The sequence below is a fragment of the Amblyomma maculatum genome, chromosome 9 (genome assembly GCF_055883805.1).
Source record: "Amblyomma maculatum isolate TAMU_Amacu chromosome 9, ASM5588380v1, whole genome shotgun sequence".
Taxonomy (NCBI): Eukaryota; Metazoa; Arthropoda; class Arachnida; order Ixodida; family Ixodidae; genus Amblyomma; species Amblyomma maculatum.
The window spans coordinates 76994516-77022515 of NC_139352.1; the positions used below are offsets into that span (position 1 = coordinate 76994516).

Here is a 28000-nt window from a genome sequence, read left to right on the forward strand (position 1 = left end):
GTCTCAGTGCCTTCTTGAGCAAGTGGCATATATACTATTCAAGCTTTGATCAGATTGCATTGCCGCACCACTCCTGCAAGTGAGTCTGGAAAGGATGAGGTGGTTTTTATTCTATAAGAATGTCAGTTTTCTCATTATGATCTCTTGTTCTAATGCTTGACAGAAGCATTGAAAGGTTTCAGAAGAGCGGAGAGCCACGTGAGGTTGACCACGTTTCCTTCCTAAAATGCATTGTTTTTCATTGTGGGTGTTATGACACTGGTAACAACTTAGACATGAAATTGAGGAGCGACAGAAAAGTCCACATATGAATACCTACAAGGAAGCTATTTTGTACCACCTATAGTGATGACTCAGTGGTTTTGGCATTCAGCTGCTTACCACAAGGCCGCAGGTTCGATCACTGTTGTGGTGGCTGCATTTGGGGAAAGCACAGTACAAAAATGTCTGTGCTGTGCAGTGCCAGTGCGCATTAAAAAACCCCGTATGAGCTAAATTAATGCAGACCCCTTAAATGCAACTTCCCTTTAACCCACATTGCACCACACAATTTACAGTTTATTTTGTTGCTTTCAGTTGAAACTTGATCTAATTAGCTGCACTGCTTTAACCTGCCATATTTGTTCCTGGTAGCCGGAATTCAAAATCAGATTTAATTTTACAGATTTCCTTTGCCTAATTGATATTTCTTAGTGTTCAAATGTCCAAACGAGCTCATGAAGCAGCCATATTGATGCATACAGAAGCTGCAGTAACAAAAGGCGCAGCACAAAAATCGTAGCCTGCAGCTGGCCGTCGTCCAGACAGTGATGTGAGCACGGATAAAAGAATAGAATTGCTTTTATTTTCACCTTCATGGAATGGGAGTCAATGTATTGCGAGGGGATCGTGTCGAAGAGGAATCTGGAGCCAACTGTCGCGTCACCGCTGCTCCCCGGCGAGAAGAAAGGAACCAAGAATAAAGAAAAAAGAAAAAACGTTAAGGGGACCAGGGAACTGAAGTGGGCCAAGCCCGGGCTCCGCACTGTCCTGGTAACGATCGAGAAATAAATGCTTGCCGCGTGGATGAGAACGGCGACGGACCCTCTTGCGCTCTCGAACGGCCGCGCGTTTTGTTGTAGTATGGATTCAGACGAGCGGGCGCGCCACTTGGACGGCGGCCAACTGAGAAGCTGCTCGTACCCGCCTGGCGAGCAGAGGAGCGGGAGGAATCGCTCGGCGGCGACTGATGAAAGACCCGCGACCGCGTAAACAAATGGGGCCGCTCATACGCTTGCCAAGAAATGGTTTCAAAGCACCCACCCCCTTCTGCCAACTCTATGCCCCCCTTGCCGCCTCAATTCTACCCACCGTTGAAAACGAAAAGAGCGATGAAAATGCGTTTACAATGGCGCCGTGAATATCGGTGAGTGACATATAACGTGCGGCAGGCGCTTCAGACGTCGACTTGTTGGTAGAGGGCGCCGGGGTATTATGGCTCGAGGCGCGAAAATGCGGCTAGGAAAAAAAGAAAGAAAAACGTCTTTGAGCTGAAAGTCTTCACACGCTTTGGTGGTGGAGTCGAGAGCTCTGGTAAGGTGCAGTCGAAGCGCGCGAGCATGCAGCTACACTGAAAGCGTAACGTGCAACTGTTTCTAGAACATGGACTTTTCGAACTCGCGAAGCCTGCGAGGCGTCGCGGATGAAAAATATGCTTATGAATGTGTACGTATATATGCGTGTATCGGTAGTGCGATCGAAAAGACCACGGCTTCGCGGAGTTCTTCGTATCAGGCCTGTTTACGGCGACTTTATATACTACATGCCGCGTTTGGCACGAAACGATACGCTTCGCTTTTATTGTAGACGCGGCGTCGATTCAACGTTACTAATCTGTAACGTTAGAGTGGGCGCACCCGTTCCCAGAGCCTATGAGGAAGGCTTTGCGGTTGGTGTCACGGTATTTGTACGAGTACCCTGACAACAAGTGTCGATGGGACACGTTCGCTCCCATTGGCTCTGTACGCTTTGCGTCGGTGCGAAGAACTTTCAAAGCGTGTTAATCGTTTCTCCTGCTTTGCGCTAAACGGCGGTCACTCTAAGCGCCTGTCAAGAGACTGCCTCTACGCCTGCAGATGACCGCTAAGCCTGTTCACTTCATTTGCGCATGCGCACGTGAGCACATGCATCGACAGCGCGCTAGCGTGTGACATCATAGTTGTCTAAACAGCGCCGCCTAGACGTGGTGCTCTGCGGGCGCGAACTCTCCAAAACAGAAACAACGCGCCGCTTGGCAATTTTAAGGCTCCTCGGGCGGCGAGGTTGAACTTCCCCGCATCGATCACCTGCAATCAGCACGGCACAGCGTTGACATATGCGAAAAGCATGCAATTCCGACATTCAACGCAGGCAGATGGTTGGTTGCTGAGAACACTTGCTGGCAAAGATGAGAGCTGTGTTGAGATGTGAGCATGACATCGAATCTAGGCCTGCGACTCTGACAAACAAAAATAAAACTAGCGGTGAATTTGTATAAACCACGGTTTGTGCCTAGCTGCGTTGCGGTAGCAGGCGGAACCAGTTTTTTGCGCCCTAAACTAATATGGCAGGTGAATTTTCGAGAGTTCGCATCGTCGGTAACAAATAATGTCGCGCGATGTTTACTGAACGTACAAATTTCTCGCACTATCTGCGGTTTTCGCTTGCAATAAAATTCGTGAACGGTCAGTTCCTTTTTTTACTCCCGTACTGCCAGCCGTGGGAATAGGAGCTAACGGTATCGAAGAAAAACCCGCCTAAATTAGGTCTTATATGGCAAGACTATTGCGTCCTCATTTTTCTTCGTTTGATCACTGCATGCCTTGCGTTGTCCCAGCAACGCAATAGTAGTCTGGTACTTTTTAAAGAAAAAACTCTCCAAAAGGAGTAAAAATTACTCTGTATTATGACAGACGCTTTTCACAACCAAAACAGTAGTAGGGAGTTGCACTCTTTTGACTTTTCAAACGGAGTAAATTATGCTCTGCTTTTTCGGAAACGCTGAGCACCGTTTACACGAATCACTTGTTTTGTAAACGTGCGCTACCATATTGACGTGCCTGCAGCTGGGTGCCATAGCCACACGCAAAAAAAAACAAAAAAAACAAAAGCACAGGAGTGTATGCACTGATGTAACGTGATGCGCAAGCCTTGCCACTGAAGCTATATGCCGAAGGCGTTGGGACGGAAGGAACCTTACTCCTTGAGACAGAAGCGGAGCGGCGGAAACTGCGGAGCATACGGTGCAGTATGGTTGGGACAAGGCGAGTGCGACAAATGTACCGTTCGAATCGACTCTTCTGCGAACCAGTGTGGAGACCGGATTTTCGCGCACTAGCAGGCAGCAGTCGGACCTCTGCGCGCCTCTGATAGTTGGTGTCTTCAGGCGACACCCTCGTCCGACGACAGGAGTGGAGAATGAAGGGGCGATTGAGTGGAGCGAGAAAAACGTGCTTGTTGCCGCTCCTACTAACCTCCTAGCATTGCTGCAGCGTTTAATTGCTAAACGTGTCTGGAACTATTAGGCAATGAATAGCACCTCCTCTACTAATTCTCAGTGGTTCTAGTATAAACGAATCAACGGGGCCTTTCAAGCTAAAACACTAAAACAACGGTGGTTTCAACGAGCTTGTAGCACTAGAGCGAATAGCGTGATGCTGGGGGAGTAGAATTTACTCTCGGTACGCACCTTTTTTGCAGATAAACGGATCAAGTTATGCCGTTAGAACCACACCTAATGTATTATGTACGCTTTCTTGGAAGGAAACTGAGGACACAGTGAAGTCTGCTTGTAGCATTTATAGGCGAAAAAAGAAACAAATCACTGGCCGATTTCGCAATACACCGATGTCGGTTTTTGGGCGCCAATCTCGGAGATTAGGCTACACCGCCACTTAAGAATGGCGGCAACCCGTCCTTTTTGGTAAGGACAATATGAATCGAGTGGTGGCAAGACTTTTAAATCCGATTTTCTTGGCGACAAATGCGCTTTTTGCTCTCGGAGAAACGTAAACATATCCGAAAGGAGCCAGTAAATGTGCATTTTTGCTGGAAAAAAAAAACTGTACGGGATTGTCCTCAGTTGTCCCTCCATATTATGGGAATGAAGTTTGTCGTGTCTAACGCACCCGTTCCAATCGTAAACACAACAGGTCTGGCCAGTGACGTACTTAAACGGGCCTAGCTTTTGTCAGCTCCATGCTCCTGGACGACCTGCCTGCATGCTTGAGCTCCGAGAAGGGAACAGTGCATGCTTCGTGGCCACGATATCATCTCGCGGTACCATCACTAAGAACGACCAACGCATTTTCACACTGCATAGAATGAATGAATGACTCAACCTGCAAACTACACTCTTCGACGTTGGTTGCATACGACGGCAGTGAGACTGCGCTCTGTACGCTTACGAATCCACTAACAGCACAGGGGCCACTAGAAACGGCAGTGCGAGAACCGTGCGCTGACATCGTGGGGAAGCAAAATAAGTACCTAATGATGCACTACCTCCTTCGAAAAAGCGATAACAAAAAAAAAGGGGGGGAGGGGGGGGCGCAATCAAATCTCCCCAGAAATAAGGCGTTACGTTGTAGTCGTGATCCAACAGATCCCTAAGGCTGCAGATTAGTACCCGCCAAGTTGCGCCGAAGTAACGTACTCTGCGCAGTCATTGTGATCATTGTGATCATAAACGTGATCATTGTGTGAAGCGAATGCGAAAAGCAGTCGTGACAACGTTGCCACACTATAGTTTCTGAGCGTAGAGCGTACAACAGAAACCTTTGTCCTCTAGCGAGTAAAGGAGTACCGACACAAAGTTTCGAAGTCGAGATACCTCTGTTTCGATTCCTGAGTGCACTTAAATGCCTTCCACAAAGCAGTAACATCGAACGTACATTGAAAATACCTTGATTCGATTTAGAAGATTGTACGCGGCGACTATGTCTACAAAAAATATATAGCGTCTCGTGGTGCGGGCGCATCAATGGGACGACGTGCGTGGTGTGACGTCTGCCAGGATCCGTGACGCTCGTTGTCAGAGATTAGCCTGTTCTGGCTGCTTTTATGAAACGCCGTGATGTACGTGGCGAGAGCTTTTGTGAAAAGCCCATGTCACCGCTATGTATACGGTTTGCTGGCGCACCCAGTGACATAATCCCGTTCTTGATGTTCGCGTTCACAACCGAAATTTGTAATAAATGAAGATCTGTGGCCCGCTAGAATAGTTGAGGTAGGTTTCCACATCATATTACTAGGTCTATAGACAATATTCAAGTAGACAGCAACATTAACGAAATTTGTGCCAGTACTCCTTAAAGCAGTTTCTCTTCCAGATGCTCCTATTGCAGCACGGTTACGCCGAGCAAAAAAAAAAAAGAAATAGTTAAGCCATCGTTGACAGCGGTATACGTTACGATGTACACTGCCGGCTGCTAGTGCGCAAAAAAGCCGCATCTTGTCGTGACCTCCGAAATTCACTGTTCGTGACACACACACACACACAGGACATATGTATGCATACAGTACGTAGAGTGACACGAAGGCGTCAGTGAGCAGGGTCGTTATTCGCACCAAGAGAGAGTAGAGCAAGCAGCTCAAGTTCGAGATAGAAAAAAAAAGAAGAAATGCTTTCGTGGCTCTGTCCGATGAGGTATGTACATGAAGATTGATGAGGGCACAGTCATCGATGGCTGCTGCTGCCGCTGCGTCGTGTGTTGTCGATGACGATGGTTGTCTCCTCCGGGCGTCTCGGGCTCTCTCGCGGCGCCGCCTAGGGCCTCGGTGGGGAACCCGGAGGAGACGAAGTGACGCCCCACCAAGGCCCATAGCCGGCGCTCGCGGGGCCCGAGACGCGCCATGACGTCTTGTCCTTGTGTGGGCATCTTCGCCCCAGTTTTCAGCACCACCGCGCGCCCACACTAGAGCACTCTGCAAGAAGAGAACAGGCAGGAAGACACTCTAAGGCTTGCTTGTCATTACAGTACCTACCGCATGCATATCATCAGCGTCCATAAAGAAAGATTCATGCTGGGATAAAACTTCATCTTGATCATGCCAATTCGTCCTCGCCCGCATTCTATATACACCACGCCTTAACCCCTCCTCAATGAATCCGAAGCAGCAGCCATTGGCACACTTACTCTACAGTCCAAAAAAGAAAATGGGCAGCTCTTAATATACCACAGAGAGCCTCCAGAGGCCGCCTATTAGTCTCATGCACTTACAGCACCATTGCGGAACTCACGGGAGCGCACCTCCAGTTGCAATATTACATCTGCCTTGCTGTTACACCCCGACTGGAGGACACGTACATCCTTTAACGATCCATTGAGATCCCGGTGGCCAGCCAGGATCTCGGGCCGCTGTCACGGCCTATCCACAAAAACTTCGTCACTAAACCACTCCCTGTGAACGTTCACCGGGAGTAAGCGTGGCATCCCGCCACAAACCTTATGGTACAGACTATAGCGCCATTTTTGGCCTACGCAGCATGCGTCACAACAAGTGGTGTAGTCGCCGTCGCCCACCACCCTAATCTTCCTGAACTTTACACTTTCGACCTGATTCCAAGCACCACTACTGAAGCCGCATAGTAGCCTGAGCCCGCACACACTCCACTGCAATACATATATCCTTAGCTATTCCAAAGGGTCTTAATCGCGGACGGGGAAGAGTGCATGCAGCCGCTCGGTACCTGCTGGTATGGCCCAACCCTTCAATCTTTCGCGACACGCAGAGATCATTGGTTTCTGCGCGAACTCGGGGAATCCAGGGAATGAAGCCGCCGATAATTTAGTCCGAGGGTTATTTCGCCGGGCTTAAGCGGGCCTCGCGCAGGCGCACCTTTGCCGAACTTACAGCGCTCTATTTCTAGGAGCGTCGTATACCCATCTGCCACTCCACCCCGCCCTAAGCCACAGGAGCAGGCAATCTGAAAGCTCCAGACCCGAACTCTCCCTCCTCCCTCTCTTCTCTCTCATTATTGTCAATGTCATTCTTGGCCTGCGCTTTCTGCGCGTCACCCAAAATCCATCCTTGCATCTTTCTGGTTCGGCTGTTCTCCCCCGCTGGACTATCAGCACTCAAGATTAGATCTGGAGGTCCCAGTCCGATCTGAGGACCCTGCTAGGCGAAAGTTCGTCACCGGCAAAGCCATTAGCGTCATGTACCGCCATCAAATCAAGATTTGATCGCGTGATCCATCCTAGACAAGTGATACATCCTAGACAGTGATACTCAAGTGATACATCCTAGACAGAACTACATTTAGAAGGCAGTTGTCAAACGCCGTACGACAATACGGACCGAACGAGAGTCGCGCATTACAGCAGACGACAGCGCAGCTGGCGATACCCACCGCGGCAGCCTCAAGCTCCGGAGCGTCTGCTAGTGACAGCGGCGGTGGTGCGCAATTGCCGTCCGCAACTGTGTGCGGTCAGTTTATCGTGCTGTGAACGGTCCCGCAAGTCGTCAGACTTGCAGTACTTGCAAGGGAATGTAGTGTACCATGCAACATGATGTCGGGGCGTGCTACAAGACGTTCACCAGAAAATGAGAAGGGTTCAACGCTGCTGAACCGAGTCAAATGTTGCGGTAAGTTGTGTTTACATGTGTTTCTATGAGTCGCCCTCCCAACTCGCACCCGCATACGTTTCGCGGTATTTGAAAAATACTTCGCCTCGTTAATGAGATTTCATACTTTCGTTATATGTTCTATAGGATGTTCATGGTTGCTCTGTACCGAATAGCGAGATCATAGGTGCGCCGTGAAGTTAGAAAATTGCTTTGAAATTTTTCGGGTCCATGTATTCCTATGGGCGCTAAGCCTAGTTTTCACCCCCAACCGGCTCAGCCTGGCGACAGAAGTGCCACCGCATCGCGCTTACGTCACAGATCGGTGTTGGTCTATATGCGGTTCCCGGTGCCTTTTTGTAGGCAGTTCCTGATGAGACAACAAATGGTCTTATCATGAAATAAATAATTGTCCAGTGGCCAATTGCTCGGGTTTACCCGGGAAGGAGCATTTGGGAAAGGCACGCGGCCGTGTGCACAGGCCAGACTTTCCGATCATTCTCGGCAGCGGTGGCCTTGTTTCGAAGGGGGCAAAATACAAAATCGCCGAGCTCTGCGCAATGTCAGCTCACGTTAAAGATCCTAGTTGGTATAAATCAATTCGGAGGGAGTCACTTCGCGACTGTACAAACCTCGCAATCCAGTTCACAATTTCGGTTCGGTCTAAGGAGTCCACAATTCGTTGACCGCAGTCATGACCTACCGACAGCTTCGTTAGTGTAAGACATTAAATTATAATGTAGGCGAAGAGTCGTCGTCATCTCTCTTATCTAATTTAAACGTATCCCGTTTTTTATTTAAAACACACAAAAAAAGTACAGTGTCAACCTCACTTTGCGGGAACATCGCTCTGCGTGGTTAAGCGCCGGCAGAGCGCAATTGCATCCAACCCTGCCACAAATCAAGGCACAGTGGTGAACGGGAAGATGCACCTCGACCTGTTGCTTCATGTCGTCTGCCACTCTGCATCAGTTTGCTATCGGTTTGGGCGCAATAGCACTCCGCATGTAGGCAGCCATGCGGAGTCGTCACTTTAAAGGTGATTGATTCTGTACAAGAGGTCTCGTCTTGTGCCTATTGCAGCTGATGCTCAGGGATACCAGAATTAATTTTGTACGTTGTGACAAAAGGTGGGAATAGCTTAGTGGCACGGATGCTGGGAAGAAATTCAAACTTGCCTGTGTCGATAGGGTATATATACCATATAATCACGAAGGGAGCAGTCAATAGCCAATCATAATAATAATAATAATAATAATAATAATAATAATAATAATAATAATAATAATAATAATAATAATAATAATAATAATAATAATAATAATAATAATAATCACCACCACCACCATCATCATCATCATCAGCCTGATTATACCCACTGCAGGGCGAAGGCCTCTCCCATATTTCTCCACTTAACTCGGTTCTGTGCTAGCTGCATCCACTTGACCCCTGCGAACTTCTTAATCTCATTCGCCCACCTAACTTTCTGCCGCCCTCTGCTACGCTTTCCTTCCCTTGGAATCCAGTTTGTTACCCTCAGCGACCATCGGTTATCCTCTCTTCGCACTACATGTCCTGCCCATGTCCATTTCTTCTTCTTAATTTCTACTAGAATGTCGGTAACTTGAGTTATTTCTCTGACCTACTCTACACGCTTTCTATCTCTTAATGTTACCCCTACCATTTTTCGTTCCATAGCCCTCTGGGTTGTCCTCAACTCCAATCTTGCGCGGATGTAACTCCAATCTCAATAGCCAATCTTGCGCGGATGTAACTAACCGTTCCTTTAAGGCAAATATATATGTTTTACCATCTCCACCAGCATTCTCGTAAGAAACGTACGGAGCTTCTATCGGTCAGAAAACACAAAAAAAAAATGAAAAAAAAAAATGACTGGTGTCGCCATCTCTGGCTGATTTCGGACATACAACGTGTGCGTCGACACCGTTCTTTTTTTTTTTTTTTTTTTTTTTTTTTTACAAACCTACCGCGGGTATAGGTACGCCGCCATCCACTTTGAAACGATGACAACTAGTCATCTATGTGATGACATAGCGGGTTAGAGGCAGGGAAAAATTATTCCACTTTTCTTAGCCATAAACGTTGCTCTTCTATCGTTGCCCGGCAAAGCAATCTAGAGTAGTATCTAGAAAGTCAAGTGTTACTGAGAACAGTATTTGGATACAGTTCTTTCGGTCTCGGACACACAGGCACATAATGAAATTTTGGCAGCGGTTTAAATATGGTTGAACCGGTTTGACCTTGGACGAGCTTTAATGTCAGGGTGACGGAATGAGGGGTTTTCCGGGTTAGTATCCAGCGTGGACATGGACATGGACATGGGCAGGACATGTAGTGCGAAGACAGAATAACCGATGGTCGCTTAGGGTAACAAACTGGATTCCAAGGGAAGGAATGCGCAGCAGGGGGCGGCAGAAAGTTAGGTGGGCGGATGAGATTAAGAAGTTAGCAGGGGTCAAGTGGATGCAGCTAGCACAGAACCGGGTTAAGTGGAGAAAAATGGGAGAGGCCTTCGCCCTGCAGTGGGTATAGTCAGGCTGATGATGATGATGATCCAGCGTGGTAAAGCTATTCATCTAAAGTTGGCATTCCAGCCTGATTCTCAGTGTGCTTCAGAAAAGTATTTCACTGCTTGTTGCCAAAACCTTTGGATTCAACTTTGCAACGATTAGCAATATCACACCTACAGTATGTCCTGCTACCAGCCAACAGCATGTCATTATGGTTCATGTCAAACCAAAATTTCCCAGCCACGAGAGGCAAAATTGCATGACTGGTCACGTTATAGGGTTCATGTGATTACAGAGGACCAATCCAGAGCGCGCACACACACAGTAGTCAAATTCAAAAACGGGCCCTTGACCCTTTGAAAAATTAGGGTTCCTGCCTCAACTGAAGATGGTTGTCAGGTGAAGTGTCAGTAAATACAGCAATAAAACTGAGGCAAACACATAAGTAATGCATCTGGGAATTGAAGCTATAACGCATGCTGTTTTAAGGAGTATTATGTGTGCCTAATCTTTTTTTCTTTTGCGGCGTTGCGTAACATATTATACAGGACTTCATAAATCCACAGAAGTGCCCTGTACAGTTGGCTGTAGAGCACCTGTAATAAAAGTTATGGATCTGAAACTTGCTAGCCATATTCTACATATATGCAGCTTACATTATAACTAAAAAGTAGATAAAATTTGCCTAATACGATTTATTTTTGCTATTTTTTTTTACATTTTGTTCTGCTGATGTACAGTTATCATGGAATCCTCTAAATTCAGAGGGTTGGGAGTTCCTACGTAACAACTACTCAGCTGCCAAACTAGTACCGTCATGATACTCTTAGAGCAGCAGTTCGATTTATTATGAACGTTCTTTCCTTAGTCGTAAAATACATTTGGGCTCAGGTACCAGTCATAAAAAGGCGCTGATTGATATCTGTAAAAATGTGGTTCACTTGCATCCTATAGGTTGTGAGGAAAAGGTACATAAACTCCGAAAATGCTGTTTCGGGAAAACGCAGTTGAAGTCCCCGATACCGGTCACATTTCTTTCGTTCGTCTTTAACACTAAAAAGAACGAGAAAATCAGATTTGAGGTCGCGGACACCAAAGTGTAATGTATTTTTTTTTTAATCTGGAAAAGTACTGCATTATAGTTGGAAGCAAAATCTAAAAACATTGTGGGAAAAAAAAAAGCTTTCTAATACTGGCATTTTTCTGCTAGAGGTTGCAAAAAACGATCAAAGGCGTATTTTCAAATTTCGAAAGTCTAAAAGTAATACATTTTCCGAAAACTGAGGCAATGTTCTAAAAGGAAGCTGTAAAATGTGTAAATTGTTTCTTTTTTTCCAAAACAAGACACCACCCCGCATTAATCAATTTCCTAAAACTCATCAGGAAGCGCTGATGAGACGCATAAGAATCTCAAGACAAATTGCACAGAGTATTCAATAGAAAACTGTTAAATGAAAGATGAGTGTTCTCTATGTGTATACTCCAAGTGATTTTTTTGGAGTGGCCATTTGTCACTAAAGGGCGAAAAAAAAATTGTTTCCTGCTGGAACCGTGTACACAAATTATCCAGTCGGAAACCATGCTTTCTCAGCTGGAAAAAGGCAACTTCAGCTGGAATGACTTCTATTTCCTGCTTGATTATGGAACCGGAAATCATGTATAGCTGGAATGTTCGGCTTCTAGATGGAAAATTGACACCTCCAATCAAGCTTCAGCTTGAAAATTGCCTGTTGGAATAACTCCAGCTGGAATCTCAACTCCTTCCAGCTGGAAAATGGCAATCCAACTGGAAACATCGTCTCCAGCTCAAATGGGAACGTTCCCATTCCCATTTCCCTGATGAAAACCTACCAAATGTCTATTTTCATGTAGCAAACATCGCTGTCCTACCAGATGGTATCATGAAGTACAAATCCTGTTTCTTGCGTATTGATCGAATACCAAGGATTGAACTCTTCAGTGAACGACTGCGATTGGCGCCTTCACGATTGAGAGCATACAGTTCAGTGAGGAAGCGCTCTTTGGTGAGCGTTTGCGTCTTTGGGATGACTAGTGATTTAGCTTACCCTGATCCGCGATCCGCCACCGTGACCCTCTACAGCGCGTGGGCAGGGCGCACGAGCTGGTCGGTCCCGCCGCGGCAGGTCTATGTGCCGATGGATGGGATGGAATATAGGAGCGTCCCCTTTGAAACGGGGTGGTAGTAGTAGCTATCATGCTCATTTTTCTCCATATATCTTAATTATTGATTTAGAATGGTTAACTAAACCATCATTCTATTAATTAAATTTTGCTCCTACATTACTAACATTATGTCACTTCTCTGCTTTTAAGCCACCAATCTTCCAGCCGTTTTTTGCTAATTTCCACCGCCGGTTTATTCACCCGGCCACTGTTATCTCTAAACCCCAGAGCTTCAGGAACAGTGATTGCGCCTGCATCAACTTCCGGATCGATACCATTGCATTCGAGTATAATATGGTCAATTGTTTCACTGGAGTTTCGACATACAGCACATGCGTCATCTCCATTGTTAAACTTCTTTTTGTAGCTGCGTGTTCTGAGGCACCCTGATCTAGCTTCAAAAAGTAGGGCACTGCCTCTTGAGTTATCACAGAAATCTTCATTCCTGATCTGCATTGTCCACTTTCGGTATAATTCCACACTCTGTTTCTTTTCCATCGAATTTATCCAATTTTTACCTTCTGTGTTTTTCACCTGTTGCTTAATGCTCTTTATTTCTCCGTCCTTGTTACTAGCATACTTACTAGTTAGTTTCCTAGTTATTTTCCTCCATTGTGAGTCAACGCTTTTTAGGTACAGGTATTTAAATACTTTAGCTGCCCATCTGTTACTGTCCAATTTCCTCAGGCGTTCCTCATATAATATTTTACTCTGAGCTTCTCGTACTTCGAAAGATGCCCAGCCCATATCTCCCTGTACCACCTCATTTGTAGTTTTGCCGTGGGCACCTAGTGCTAATCGTCCAACGGATCTCTGATTTGTTTCTAATGTCGACTGTACCTCTGATTTTAGGCACAAAACCGCATTTCCGAAAGTAAGTCCGGGAACCATAATTCCTTTCCAAATACCCCTCAAAACCTCATACCTATTGTATCCCCACAATGCCTTATGCTTCATTATCCCGGCATTCCTTCGCCCTTAGGCCTTAAGTGATTGCTCATGCTTTCCAATGTATGCCAATCCTTCGTTTACCCATACCCCCAGATATTTATATTCTGATACTCTAGGTATTTCAAGGCCTTGTATTTTAAGACCCTGATCAGTTGAGCCGTTGAAAATCATCAGACCCGACTTAACTGCGCTGAAACTGAGGCCTAGAGCGTCCCCTTCGTCTCCGCAATACTGAACTAGAGTTTGCAATTCTTCCAGACTCTCAGCTAGCAGCACAATATCGTCTGCATACATCAAACCGGGGAGGCGCTGCTCTACCGCCTTTCCACCTAATCTATATGACAGGTTAAAACCTAGATTACTGTCTTGTATTCTCCGTTCAAGGTTTATCATATAGAGCATGAACAGCACCGGTGATAGAGGACAGCCTTGTCTTAATCCTGTGCATACTTTGACATCCTCCGTACTTCTTATCCCTTCCCACGTAATTTCTACTTTGTTATCGCGGTATATTTCCTGTAGGAACTCTATTATCTCATAACCAATACCTTCTTCTTTTAATATGTTCCACAGGAGTTGCCTGCTTACGTTGTCGTACGCCCCGTTTATGTCCAGGAAGGCCAAATACAAAGGTCTATTTTCCACTCTAGATATTTCGATGCATTGGGTAAGCACGAACAGGCTATCATCTAAACGCCTACCATTTCTAAAGCCGTTCTGAAGTTCTCCGAGTATCTTGTTACTTTCAACCCATGCTTGCACCTTTAATTTCACCGCCTGCATGGCTAACCTGTACATAACAGATGTTATGGTAATCGGCCTGTAGGATTTTATGTGCATCCTGTCTCCTTTCCCTTTATAAATCAAATTCATTTTACTCTGCCGCCAGCTGTCCAGAATTTGCTTATTCGTTATGACTGTTTCCAGAGCTTTTAACAACGTTTCCTTACTTTTTGGACCTAGTTCATTAATCAGCTTGATCGGAATTCCATCTATTCCTGTAGATGTGTTTTTAGGAATATTTTTTTCTGCCTTTTTCCAGTTTAGATTAGTCAGTTCTAAGCTGCTTTGTATTCTGCTACCTTGTGTTGCTTCCTGATTTGCGGAGCTCTTATCTCAGCTCTTAAATGACTCGGCTATAACTGATGTAATGTAGTTCACTGTTTTATCTCCCTTTAAACAATTTCCCTCGTTATCTTGAATCCGATCCTGCTTTCTTTGATTCTTCTTCCCTAGCCAGCTTATATGGTTCCAGAATTTTCTTGCTCCGCCTCTAGAGGCATCGTGTATATCAGCCTTCCAGCGATCGGTGGACTGTCTTATTTGACTTTGGACGAGGGCCTGCACTTGAAGTTTCTTTTGTCGATATGATTCACATTTTTAGTCGATTTCCTCCTGAGATACCTGTGATTTCTTTGCCAATCAGTGTTCCCTTGAAGCAGCCCGTCGTTGTTCAATAGCTTCCCTGATTTCCTTATTCCACCAGCTCCGTGGCTTCCTCTTTCCATTCCAGCGGTTTGCTACTTTAACCTCCTGAATTTTCCTCCTTATGAGTAGTTCTACCTGTTCATAATCCCAGTCTTCCATGGGGCTTTTCTCTATTGCTTCCTCTATGTCTGCTGCTATCTGCGCTATTTGATCGTCGTTTAATTTTGCGTTTACGTTTTGTCTAAGTTCCATTTCTCTTTTAATCAAGGGCTCCATCTGCAGACTAATACGTTTATGATCACTTCCAAGACTACACTCCCCTTCTTCGTCTATTTCCATTTTTGTGACCTTGCTATAAGTTTCCTGCGACATCAGACAATAGTCAATGGTCGTCTGCCTGTTGCGGAATTCCCACGTGATTTGGCCTTCACATTTTGTTTCTCTATTTACTATAACTAGATCGTGTCGCTCACAGAAATCTAGCATTAGCTTGCCGTTACAATCCGTGTATCCATCCAGATCGTCGATGTGGCCGTTCATGTCCCCCAGTAGAATAATATTGGCCCCGTTTCCAAAATGGCTTATATCGTCACTGAGACATTCAACAAGATCCTTGTTTTCTTGCCTGCATTGATGTCCTGTTCCTAAATAAACTACCCCTAGCCATGTCCTTATGCCGGCAATTGTTCCTGAAACCCAGATATGTTCTTTACAAGATGATTTAATTCTTTGCTAATTTGTTCCCTGGTGTATCAACATACCTACCCCTCCACCCTTTTTTTTTTCGTTCTCGTTCTGTTGCACCCTTCCCAGACGTAGTCTTCTATAAACGGCGGATCTTCTAGATCCCTGAGATGAGTCTCGCAAAGAGCGTACACATCCATTTTGTCATCCTTCAACTGCTGTTCTATCTCTAGCCATTTCGCTCTTTTTCTACCTCCTTGCATGTTTATGTAGCTGATCCTAGTGTTAAATTTCTTTTTTGTACTTTTCTTTCTCGACCTACTCTTCGCCATTTTTGGGGGCTCAGCATCCATTATTACACTTTCTTCTGCATCACTTCTAACTACCTCTGTGCACGGAGTCCTCGCGGACCCCCTAAAAAAGCTACAGCCCTGCCTGCCAGGCGCCAGCCGATCTCTGCTCCCACCCTTCTGCTAAATTAATGCCATCTCGCTGAAAGGCCCTACCAAAACCTGCTTTATGTACCTCCCTGTTTACCTCAACCACTTCGAAACGCTTCTCCAGGTTTAACTCTCTTATGTCCCGATTAACTGTCGCCACGCCCTTTTCCATCTTTCCGTTCAATCTTAGCACCTCTGGTACTGTGCATACAACTATCTGCGTCTGCTGTGCTAACTCCTTGATCTCGTCAACTCCCTTAGCTAAACTTTCCACCACTCCTGCAGCGTCACCATTTAGGACATCGTTTAGCCCCGCGGCTACTATTACCATACTGCGCTCTGCGGAATTCTTCAACAGCCTATTTTTACTCTCTTTTAGCACTGCCCTCATTGTTCTCCCTGGGAAGGCTCCAACCAACACTCTCTTATCACCCCTTACACGTTCCAAGATATCTCGCTTGCACCTGTCCATGTTAGAATCTCCGGCGATAAGCACCTGGGCCTTCTCTCTCCCTCTCCCAACTGTTGGCTCCTGCTTTCGGTTATCTGTGTCCTTATCTCTGGGATTTTCATTCCTCCTTACTTCTTCCCTTTTTTCCGGCGTCTTAGCTGCTTCTAAATAACTCTGACGGTTCGGATCCGCCTGACCTACTTTGCTTATGCCTTCCATGCCAGTGCTGGCCCCAGCCACGTGGCCCGCATTGGAATGTTCTTCCTCGTTGGTTCCAAGGATAAAGTCGGCCCCCTTTTTTTTTTCAGTTTGAGTAAGCTGTCCAAGCAGTTTCTGATTTTCCGCTCTTAACAAACGTACTTCATTTTCTAAATCATCCACACGAGACACTAAACTGCCCCTTTCTTGATCAAATCTATCTAGACGCGCACTCAGTACGCAACACCGACACAAAAAGTCGCTGCCTTCCGCTTCACCTACAGAGTCAAAACGCGCTTCCTTGAGATTAACCTGCGCCTCACGCTGAGTACACTTTACCTTCTTTTGATTGCGCATCTTAAGCGCTCATCGACTGAACTATATCTATTACGAATTCTCAGAATATACAAACTGCCAAAAAAAGACACAAGAAACGACTAGCAAACACGCGTTAAAAACCAATTCTGCGAATGCCAATAGCCTAGAAAAAAATATTTATCTAAACAAGATAGCTAAATAATGAACGTCAAGAAAACCTAGCTGCCGGCACGAAAAACCAGGCCGCTAGGACCAAGAGCTAAAAACTGTTCTATAGGCTGCACCTAACCTAACTAGCTCCGACATCCAGTATGTGGCGCCATCTATCGGCGTCAAGGGGATCGGCATGCGCAGTGGAAGGCGCGGTGTCGGATCACGGTAGCGGATCGTGGATCACGGTGAACTAAAACTCTCTAATATTGTCAGCCCGCAAGCAGCCTGGCACCGACGAGGAAGTCGCTTGCTCTCTCTCAGGCTGTGTGCTTGAAGTGTCGCCATCGCCTCAGTTCAACTGCCCTGCCATGAAGGAACTGCTGTCGACGCCCTTAACCCTCAAGGCGTTCCTGAGATTGTGACAAAGCAGCAGCTTAATGCGGATAGTTCAGGCATTTTCGCCTCAGATAATGCTTAATTTCTGATCCACAAAACAATGAAATTGTCGGATCACAGAAGACATGAATTCGGTCTACGCAGAAACGACGCCTGGATCAGACAGGAAGACACACGCCCACGTAGTCGGTGTGAAAAAACATTGCACCCTGGTGGTTGTTCTGATGTGTTCTTAGTTAACACACTGAAACCTTGGATGAAGTTTAGGATGACTGCTAAACCAACACAATGAGTGATTTTTATAGCAATGCTTATTAGAGCAAATTAGCTCTACCGCACACATTTCGCGAGTTTGGGGTAATGTCGTAATCAACCGTTTGACATTACTGTTAGAACAGGTGTTCGCCTCAGCGTTGAGACAGTTTGCCTACCACTTCATCACGTGATCACATCATATAAAGAATGAAAAATAAAAATGAAATTAAAAGAAAAAATACGGCCGATTTGCATAGTTATTCAAATGCGAAGTAGATCTGTAGCACGCGGAGGTAAGCACTAGCTACTTCACGACGCGGCTCGGAGCATCGCGCGTGTACGTCTGCTGTCCGTGAGTGGCTGATACGAGGATAGAGATGCCAAAGTTGAGGACGTGCGAGCGACACACGACTGCTCACTCCGGAGTAACACATGCTTGTGCAACGCTGCCCAGTGATGGCCGCCACGTCCGCAACTGACACGCCCCTTTCTCACTGTCTTACTCTCTCAATGGGTGCACATATGCGGGCGCTCCGCCCCCTCAGTTTAAGTCGCGTGATGCGGGCGTCGCCACTTCCCCTTTCTCCTCTTCAAGTACAAGGAGAGACTGATGGACAGAGAGAGAGAGCGGCTTGTGCTGCAGCTATGCGGCCGCTCCGCCTCCTCAATGCTGAGTCGCGGGACGTGCACGTCGCCACCTTCTCTTTCTCCACCTTCTCAAGTTCATGAAGAGAGAGAGAGAGTGAGCGGCTTCGGACAGACATCGGCGAAATCCGTGATTGCGGCTAGTATTGTTACGCAATAAAACAATGTAAAGCCGCTAAATTAACACAGCAATGCTACCATCGAGGTGTTCCTTCAACAGTGGTGTTTCATGAGCTAACGCTCTATATCCATGTTCGGCAGCGTCGAAGGGCTTGGCATTTTTAATCACTTGCTGTAACGCTGAACAAGTACCGACTGCCTTACAAAAGACTTGTAGTCCGAGAATTTTTAGTCTGTTTTGGAAACGGCGACCAGCAGGTCTGCCAAAAACTTGCGTTTATGTGCGGAATTAATATAGCTTTGACTAACTTAGATAGATCCAGAATGTCTTTCGCGGCTTGCTTCGTGCACTAAAGTTATTGCAACTGTGACTATCATGATTTCCAGGAATGTCGTCCGCAGCCTGCCTCATTCAGCAGAAATATGGTTTGTATTGACTGTCATGATGGTATCCAGAAATATCTTTCGCGGCCTGCCTCATGAATAACATGGCAGCACTGACTCCCATGATGATATAAAAAAAAAGATTTCGCGGCCTGCCTTATTATCATGACAGCTATCATAATAATATACATAAATGTATTGCGCAGCCTGCCACACTAGAATTATGATAGATCTGACTATCGTGGTCATATCCAGGAATGTCTTCACCGTCTGCCTGATGCGCTGTAATTTTGGTAGCCATAGCTATCATCGTGATATCCAGAAATGTCTTCGCGGCCTGCCTCATGTACTAAAATATAGTATAATTGACTATCATGATAATATCCAGAAATTTATTGCGCAGCCTGCCTTGTGCACAGAATTATGATAGATCGGACTTTCGTGATCGTATCCAGAAATGTATTCGCCATCTGCCTCATGCGCTGTGACTATCATGGTGATATCAAGAAATGTCTTCGCGGCCTGTCCCTCATGAACTCGTGCATTAAAATATAGCGTAATTGACTATCATGATAATATCGAGAAATGTATTGCGCAGCCTGATTCTTGCATTAGAATTGTGGTAGACTTGACTCTATCATGATGATATCCGGAAATCTATTTCGCAGTCTTCCTCATGCACTGGAATTATGGCAGCCTTGATACCACGATGTTATCCAGAAATGTATTTCGCGGCATGCTTCATGCACTAAAATCTTGGTAGCCTCGGTTGTCATAATGATCCTCTGAAATGTTTTTCGTAGCCTGCCTTGCGCACTAGAATTATGGTAGCTTTGACTATCAAGATGATGTCCAAAACGTCTCTCGCGGCCTGCCTCATGCGCTGTAATTAGGTCGCCGTGACTATCATGGTGATATCCAGAAATGTATTGGCGACCTGCTTCATTCACTAAATATATAGTATATTTGATTATCATTACAATATCCAGAAATGTTTTGCGCAGCATGCCTATTGCACTAGAAATGTGACAGACTTGACTATCATGATGATATACAGATATCTATTTCACAGCGTTCCCCATGCACTAGAATTATGGCAGCCTTGGCTATCGCGATATCCAGAAGTGTTTTTCGCGGCCTGCTTCATGCACTCTATTACTATCATAACAGCGTTGACTATCATGATGTCTAGAAATGTCCTTCGCTGCCTGCCTCATGCATTAAATTATCGTAGCCATGATTATCATGATAATATCAAGAAGTGTATTTCGCGGTCTGCAGCATGTATTAGAATCATGGCATCCCTGATTACTATGTTGATATCCATAAACCGCCTTTCGCGGCCTGCCTCATATCTCTGTTGATTGTCGTGATATCATTAAATGACTTTCGAGGACCGCCTCATGTTTTCAGTGAGGCACCATTTCTTATGCTCGGACGTTGTCCATTGCCTGCAATTTCTTTCCTATACATTCCAAAACATTATGAAACTCCTTCAAGTTGACCAACCTCCGGCGGACCCACTCACATTCGGCAACGTGTTATGCTAGCATAAGCCACATTGAGGCCACAAGAAACAACAACGCTGAGGTGTCAATTTAATTTACAAAACTTCTGAGTTCTAAGCAGCGAACTTCCGCAGTATACCTCGTACTTACCTACCATTCATCATCTTTTTCGACCCCATTACACCATCCGCCATCATAACCAGTATTTTTGGGGGGATTGAGCTCCCACAATTCGCTTGAATTCTGAAGGCACGAACAGTATACATAGTTGCGCACATCAATCTTCAATCAACACTTGACAGAAATTTAAAATAGACGAACTGGACAAAAGGTGTACTTCGCAGTGGCTCAGTGGTTTGGGCACTCGACTGCTGAGCCCAACAACGGGGGCTCGAATCCGGCTGAAGCAGCCACATATCGATGAAGGACTAATTTCAGGGTGGTCCAGGCAGAATTTGGAGGTCGCCATCGTGTTCGCCTAATGGGATTAGGTTGGACGTCAATACATGCTCTAAATCGTTCCAGGTCTAATTTTAGGGGTGGCCCAGACCAAATTTTGGGGTCACTATTGCGTTCCTCATAATCGAATTACGCTGGAGATTGATTTAGGTCCAAATCGGCCGAGGTCAATTTTTGGGGATGGCCCAGGACAAACTTGGGAGTGGCGCTGGCCAAATTTGGCAGCCATCACCGTATTCGCCGCAGCAGAATCTCCATGGACATAAAGTGTGGTCCAAATCGGACGAGGTCAAATTTTAGCGCGGGCCCGAGCTATATTTATGGATTACCATCGTGTTCGGCACAGCCGAATTAGGTTGGACATATTTCGTACGCATGACGACGCGCCTAGGGAGGCGCCGCTGCCACGGCAGTGACTTACGTGGCTAGCAAGTACATTCCTAAGTTAGAAGTCAAATCATGGCGTCATGTGACATTCAGTAATGGTAGCAGTAGAATTAGCGCTCTAAAAATTGCCTAGCAAAATCAGATGCAAGACCCGACAGGGCGATAAGTTACTATGACCGTATCCTTCAACCATAAGTGAAAAAAGCGAGAGTCTGTTCTGGTAACCATGGATGGGCGGACATATGTTTCAGACTCATGCTCCCGTACAAAATGTCTCGAAACCTTTGAAATGGAAGCTAGGAAAACGTCGAAGAGTACCTGGCTACGAGTGCGGCGGTTCCCTGTGGGGGCTATCCTCTTCCTGCGCGGTGAGCAGGGGCGTCCTCTCGGCGCGCACGGGCGAGCACATCACGTCCACCGTGTGCACGCACAGTGCGCCCAGGCTGGGCGTGGTCGCGGTGCCCGTCGAGGCCGTGGTCCGCTCCTCGGGCTTCTTCAGGATGGACTTGGCGGCACCGCCGCGGGCAGCCATAGCAGGCTGCTCCGGCCGCGCGCTGCCGCCGCTGCCGGGGGTGTCCCCAGCGCCGCCGCCGCCGTACTTGCCGCCCGACTGGCCGCCGAATAGAGTCAGCACTGCGAAACGACGGCTTAGATTGCACGACACCTAAGAGTTGTGGATTCGGGGCCATGCCTGAGAGTGCTATTGAAGCGAAACTTCACTACGCCATGTGTCAACCAAGAAGATCAACCTGGCAGGCCGCTTGACCATCAACGAGCTGGAGGCTACAGTGTGTCTATGTAGCTGAAAAGAAAACTGCACCGGTTTTAGATTTCCACGAGTTTTGAGTGGTCGAATGTTTATGGTTTACTGTTTAAGCATGCCAAATATATTGGCGCTAGCATTTGAATCAGTGCTGCAATTAGCAATTAAAACCGCGATTGTTATCAGGCTTCTCTCCACCGTACAGTGACAAGTGAGGGGTGCGTGATGACGTCATTGATAATCCCAGTACGTGTACCGCATATAAACGCTTGCATTAAAGCAGTAAAAACAACGCTAACGAAAGCAAAGCCCTAGAAACGTTATTTGGCGGCATCAGAAAAGGCACTGCAAGAAGTGGGCGAAGGCAAGGAAATAAATTATTACCATCCGTGACAACATCATCGAGCTTCTTCGCAGACCTTCAGTGCTTCAATGTTAATAGTCAATTACGTCATCAGTTTGAATTGTAGCGCAAAAACACTAGCATGGATTACCTGCAGCCTCTATAAATTTCGTCAATCCTTGAATATCGCTGAATTTTCGAAAAATGATGCAGCTGCCCTTTAGCCGTGGTGCCACCTATGCTGCACCAATTCTTGACCTTTGACCTTGATCTTTGACATTTGGCGGAAGATACAGCACCACGTGTTCCCTCTTGTAGTTGATGGCATCCTCGACTGCATAGTCTCGGTAATTTATTCGCTGCCCTGTCTGCCAGCCCTTGTCTAAACCTGAGCCTAACCAAAGCACAACAAAGCAAAACGACGCTTTCTCTTCGCCTAACTAGGTTTAGCAGGGTTAAATTTCACTTCATGTTTGTTCCACGAACGGCTAATAAATAGGTAACCAGGCTAGCAGGAATGTATACTGACACGCTTAACAGTTGACAAAAACAAAGACGGAATGTTTGCGCTTAAACGCTGTTTGTCTTGCCAATATAATCAGCGAAGCTCTCGTAAGGATGTCTCATGGCATCGCGAGTGATGTCATTGTCTTCAGACCAATCGCTGACTGGGTTTCTGGCCAAGCACCATGACATATTGGCACGACGCCATGCTAAATGATACTCTGTTCCGACCAATAAGAGGGATATCTCGGACGCGATATGATACGTTGGCATTGATGCTGGATGAACGGGGAACAACAGCTTTTGCCATAAGCCTCTTCTAAGGAGTCAGGAAATAAATTTGGTCGAGAGATGAGACTACGAGGTTTATAGAAGCTGGATGACCACAGATGCTGTACAGCAGAGTGCTGAAATTCAAACTGATGAGGAGGAATTCCTTCCGCACTGAACGGTATTAACCGGGCTGAGCTAATTCTGTATCGTTGCACCTGTTCATAAGTGGGCTGCACCGTTGCAACAAGGAGACAATGGGTGGACCTACTGAAGCATTACCTAGACATGGTACCTCTGACTGAAATGTTCCCCCCCTTCTTAGCCGCCTTTCATCCCTCCCAACACGACGCTGCTCAGGTGCCAGCTGAGAGCGATGCATGTTACAGAACTTCCTCTAGACATGAAAGAAGCATGCGAAGTGCCAAGGTAGCCATAGTTGGCCATAGCCAAGCCAAGCAAAGCCGACAGACAGCCCAGCCCAGAGACGATGGTGATATCACGCTACTGAAGTCCTTAATTATGCAACCCAAATAGCAGTGATTAAAACAACCTTTGTTACACGAGGGACCCCGAAGATGCACCTCCTCATGCAACACTCATTGTAGCCGCAAATCAATCTTGCAGCTAATTAATCAATAATTACGTACAATAAAGCTATGGGCAAGCAAACGTAAAAGCAAGCTGCAGATATGGTAGTAAACCAATTGAAAATCCGTTAGTTCAGATGTGTAAACCGCAGTATCCACCAGTCAAGCAATCACGAATAAACAAAAACATCGCACAGCGCCGTCAGGCATCAAGACAAATCATGCAGGTTGCGATCAGAAACATGAATACTGTACTGCACTTGCGTAAGCTAGCGAATAATGGAGACTGGTGCAAGAACGCTCCTCAGGACACAACGTTTGTCACACTTTCGACATCGGCTCATGAAATAGCAAGCTCTCTAGTGATGCATATACGTCAGTTCAAAGTAACTGTAGCGATTAATGGTTTCCTGTGCCGTGATCCTCCCGGACTTCGAGCATACGGCTATCTTGATGACGTCTATGTACCAAAATTGTACAAATGTGGTTAGAACACCTTACTGGACTAGTTGGTGGTGAATGCTCAATCATAATAAGACGAGACAGGAAAACAAAAAGTAGCAGACGGCGGCACAAGCTCCGCTTACGTGTAGGCGAGCACAATCGAGACGATTACGTTCGACTGCTATACGGTGGGTTAACGAAACCTCCTTGTTCTAACTGAAAACACATGGCAGTTCTGAAAGCTCGCTATAAAATACGGCCATGCTGTGCAGCCCCTTCTTAGAGGCATTTGCAATAACGGTTCCTTGGGCGCTCAGCTGTTACGGTTTAGCTGGTGCTAGGCCGGCGTAAGCGGCAGAGAAACCGGTTTGCAACGGCCCAGAAAGGAGGTGTTCCGATACCACCCTCACCGTACGGAAAATATACGTATAATAGAGAGATTTAGCTTACCGTGATCCACGATCCGCCACCGTGACCCTCTACCGCGCGTGGGCATGGGCGGGGCGCTCAATCTGATTGGTCCCGACGCGGCAGATCTGTGTGCCGACATTCAGTATGTGGCGCCATCTATCGGCGTCAAGTGGGGGGGGGTCTGGGCGTGCGCAGTCGAACGCGCGGTGGCGGATCACGGTAGCGGATCGCGGATCACGGTAAGCTAAAACTCTAATATGTGTTCAAGCAACTTGCCGTCATGAGAGTTAACTGCGACCGTACCTTTAGCGAAAGGTGACGCCCGGTGCGCTGACGACGGGGCGAGAACGTGCGGCTCGGGCCGCGGCAGCTCGATGGTGTCCGGTCGAAGCGCCCGTGTGGCGTCCACGGGGTCGAAGCGGGCTTTGGTGCGCACGCCTTGCAAGAACCGTGGCCGGACCAGCGGCACTTGCGGCTGCTGCATCTGTCCGGCCGTCGCTTCTTGGCTCAGGTCCGCCTGCGAGGCGAACGGCTGCGTGGCGCAGGACAGGTACGTGTCCGAGCTCTCCACGCTGCCGACGTCCCAGCGGTTGATGGTCTTGAGCTCGATGTTGGCCCGGAAATCTCCCTCGAGGAACTCCTTGAGCTCCTGCGCGCGCGCCACAGGCCACACACGGGCTTGCTCTCGAACGGGGGCTTCCTTCGAGAAGCCGGACAAAAAGCAGCGATAGAAAAAGAGGGCCGGGGGACGAGGAGGCCGAACCGGCCAGCAGCAGTGGGGAACGAGCGCCGGAGGCTGCTGGCGGCGGTTCGGCGACAGAGTGACAGAGCAGCGGCGGGCAGCGGAGTGTTTTTAGTAGCAGATAGAGAGAGAGAGAGGCAATTAGTGCACCAAGGGACGAGTGGATGTGCGTGCACGGCTTGTGTGTGCGTGTGTGTACGCTACCTGGCCCGGTCTCGATGGCGGAAGATCGAGGTCCTTAGCGCGGGGCGCTACGCGCTCGAGCCACCTGCAAGGCAAGCCCGCAGCCCCCGGCGCTCGTTCCCGATGCCCCCGAGCCGAGACTCACGGGCGAGGCCGCCAGCGTCTGGCCCGCCGCCTGGCGGCTGCCGCTGAGCGAGTTGAGCGGTTCCGGTAGCAGCAAGGGGTCGGCGCCCCGGGCCCCCGGCGCCGAACAGCCGCCGCTACTGGCCAGTGTGTGCTCGTAGTTCCGGAAGCAGCCGGCGTTGAGGCGCGCCGCAGAATCTTCGCCGAGGCTGACCGCGTCGCCCTGCGCAGGCATCGGCGGGCCTCGAGCGCGGGCAGCTGTCAAGCGGCGGCGTTGCAGGCACCACACCGCGATTGTGAACTGGCTACTTTAGACGGCGCCCAATGAGGCCTGCTGAGACTTGCGGAGAGCGCCGACGCAACACGTCTGGAGCAATGCCAATTTGAACAACGGCGGACAGACCTATGCACTTCTGATCACCTTCATATGTCACTAAGAGATCCTTCTCAGACAAACGTCCCGCCCATTATCACGTTGTTGCAGGTGTTACGATGTCTTGTGGTATTTGTTATAGACACCAAGGTTAATAAAAAATTATCAAAGACACGCAGTCCTGCTTAAAGATTACAATACTTACATCTTCGTAGCTTCTGGAAATGCTGTCGGAAACTACAGAAAATATTCTGGATATATCAGGGTAAAACATTTGGCATAGCTGCAAATACACTCGCGAAGACAGTGCCAGTGGTGCCAAAGGGTAAGAGAAGGTGAGGGGCGTACCTGTGCGGCTCCGTGGGCCGTATCCACGAGGACGTCGACCAGGTCCATGCTCTTGGCGAAGGCATCACGAAGGTTGACGTGGTGGAAGGAGACGATGCTGCCTTCGCGCCGGGCGCGCTCCAGGGCCTCCTTTCGCTTGAGCGCCTTCTCGCGACGCATCTGGTTCTTGTAGAATTCGGCGAAGTTGTTGACGATGATGGGGATGGGCAGCGCAATGACGAGCACGCCGCAGATGCAGCAGACGCTACCGACAATCTTGCCCAGAGGCGTGGTCGGACAGATATCCCCGTAGCCGACCGTCGTCATGGTGATACTTGCCCACCAGAAGGTCTCCGGGATGCTGGTGAACTTCGTGTCCGCCACCTCCTTCTCGGCAAAGTAGGCAAGGCTGGAAAAGATCATGATGCCGATGGCCAGGAACAGCATGAGCAGCCCGAGCTCCTTGTAGCTGTTGCGCAGCGTGAAGCCCAGGCTCTGCAGTCCCGTCGAGTGCCGAGCCAGCTTGAGGATCCGCAGGATACGCATGATCCGAAATATCTGCACGACACGCCGTACGTCCTGGAACTGGTCCTGCTTTTTGCTGCTCGTCTCGGTGAGGAAGAGCGAGATGAAGTACGGCAGGATGGCCAGCAGATCGATGACGTTGAGGACGCCCTTGAAGAACTTCCACTTGTTTGGCGACGACAGGAACCGCAGCAGGTACTCGAGCGTGAACCAGGTGATGCAGACGGCCTCGACCAGCGCCAGCTTGGGGTTGTCCACCACCTCGCCCTTGTGGTCGCGTTCTTGCAGCTCGGGCAGCGTGTTGAGCGTCAGCGCGATCGTCGACAGGATGATGAAGAGGATCGACAGCACTGCCACCACCTGTGGGTCGACACAGCCCCATTTCGTGCGACCTCTTCTCCTTCCCCCGCCCTGGCCGCAGCGCCCGTGGCGCCTGCTGCATCGGCGACGCGCGGCCTCTCGCGCTGCCCATCCCCAGAGCAATAACATCGAGAGCGAGCACCTGCTGCTGCTGCGCGCGAGAGGAAGAAAGGAACAAAAGAAACGAGGAAGAACCAAGGAAGAACAAGACAAGAGGATAAAAGCGATAGCAAGAGAGAGATGTGCAGGTGCCGCCGCCACACAACACACAGGCACACACACATGGCAAACATACTCGAGCAGCTATGGCTCACCCGGGCGGCCAGTGACGATGTGGGCTTCTCGAGAAGGTCCCAGAGGAACTTCTGCAGCTGGGCGCGGCGGCCCTCTCCAAAGTACTCTTCGTCCCTCTGCCTCAGGGACTCGGCCTCCTTACGCATCTCCTCGTGCACGTGCTCCTTGCGCTGGTGGTAGCGGTGCTGGCAGCAGGACTCCAGGTACAGCTCGTCGATGCCCCAGTACTCGAGGTCGTCACTGAAGGCCATCACGCACATCTCCTCGACCAGGTGCAGCTTGCCGGTGCGGAAGAAGTTGAGCACGGCGCCGAACGAGCGCGGGTGCCGGTCGAAGAAGTACTCGTTGTCGGCGAGCGAGTAGTCGTCGCACAGCTCAGCCAGGGCCTCGTGGGTGTTGCACTCGCGCAGGCGGCCCAGCCGCGTGTGTGGTAGCCGTTCTAGCGTGCGCCACAGCACCTCGTGACGCACGCCACCCACGTTAATGACCACGCGCCGGTTTAGTGCCTTGCTGCGCATGATCATGAACGGCTCCGGCGGCAGCGACGACAGCGACCGGGCGCGCTGCATCGCGGCTCAGCAGGCACCGCCGCCGCCGCTCGCCCGGCCGATCATCCGCCTGCGACAGAGGACACGCATCGTCACCCGGCCCATGACATACATCCGCGGC

The 28000-nt window shown here is 48.2% G+C and overlaps 1 protein-coding gene across 1 annotated transcript; it reads right to left on the reverse strand.

Annotated features, from left to right (window-relative positions):
- Nucleotides 1-1553: 1553 nt before the first annotated feature.
- Nucleotides 1554-27900, reverse strand: LOC146179485 (potassium voltage-gated channel protein Shab-like). Its single transcript, XM_084579109.1, has 6 exons — nt 27352-27900; nt 26174-27037; nt 25475-25675; nt 24708-25053; nt 21398-21712; nt 1554-5943 (listed from the first exon to the last, which is right to left on the reverse strand). Exons 1-5 carry the CDS (start codon nt 27898-27900, stop codon nt 21402-21404), a joined length of 2271 nt encoding a protein of 756 aa, XP_084435235.1. The 3' UTR covers nt 1554-5943; nt 21398-21401.
- Nucleotides 27901-28000: the final 100 nt, after the last annotated feature.

Excerpts from the sequence above, each read along its gene's own strand:
- LOC146179485 (XM_084579109.1), bottom strand. The coding sequence starts at position 27,900 with ATGCAGCGCGCCCGGTCGCTGTCGTCGCTGCCGCCGGAGCCGTTCATG. Across the intron at positions 27,038-27,351 it reads CATCGTCACTGGCCGCCCGG|GTGGTGGCAGTGCTGTCGAT; the intron begins GTGAGCCATAGC and ends GTCGACCCACAG. Across the intron at positions 25,676-26,173 it reads CGGCCCACGGAGCCGCACAG|GGCGACGCGGTCAGCCTCGG; the intron begins GTACGCCCCTCA and ends ATGCCTGCGCAG.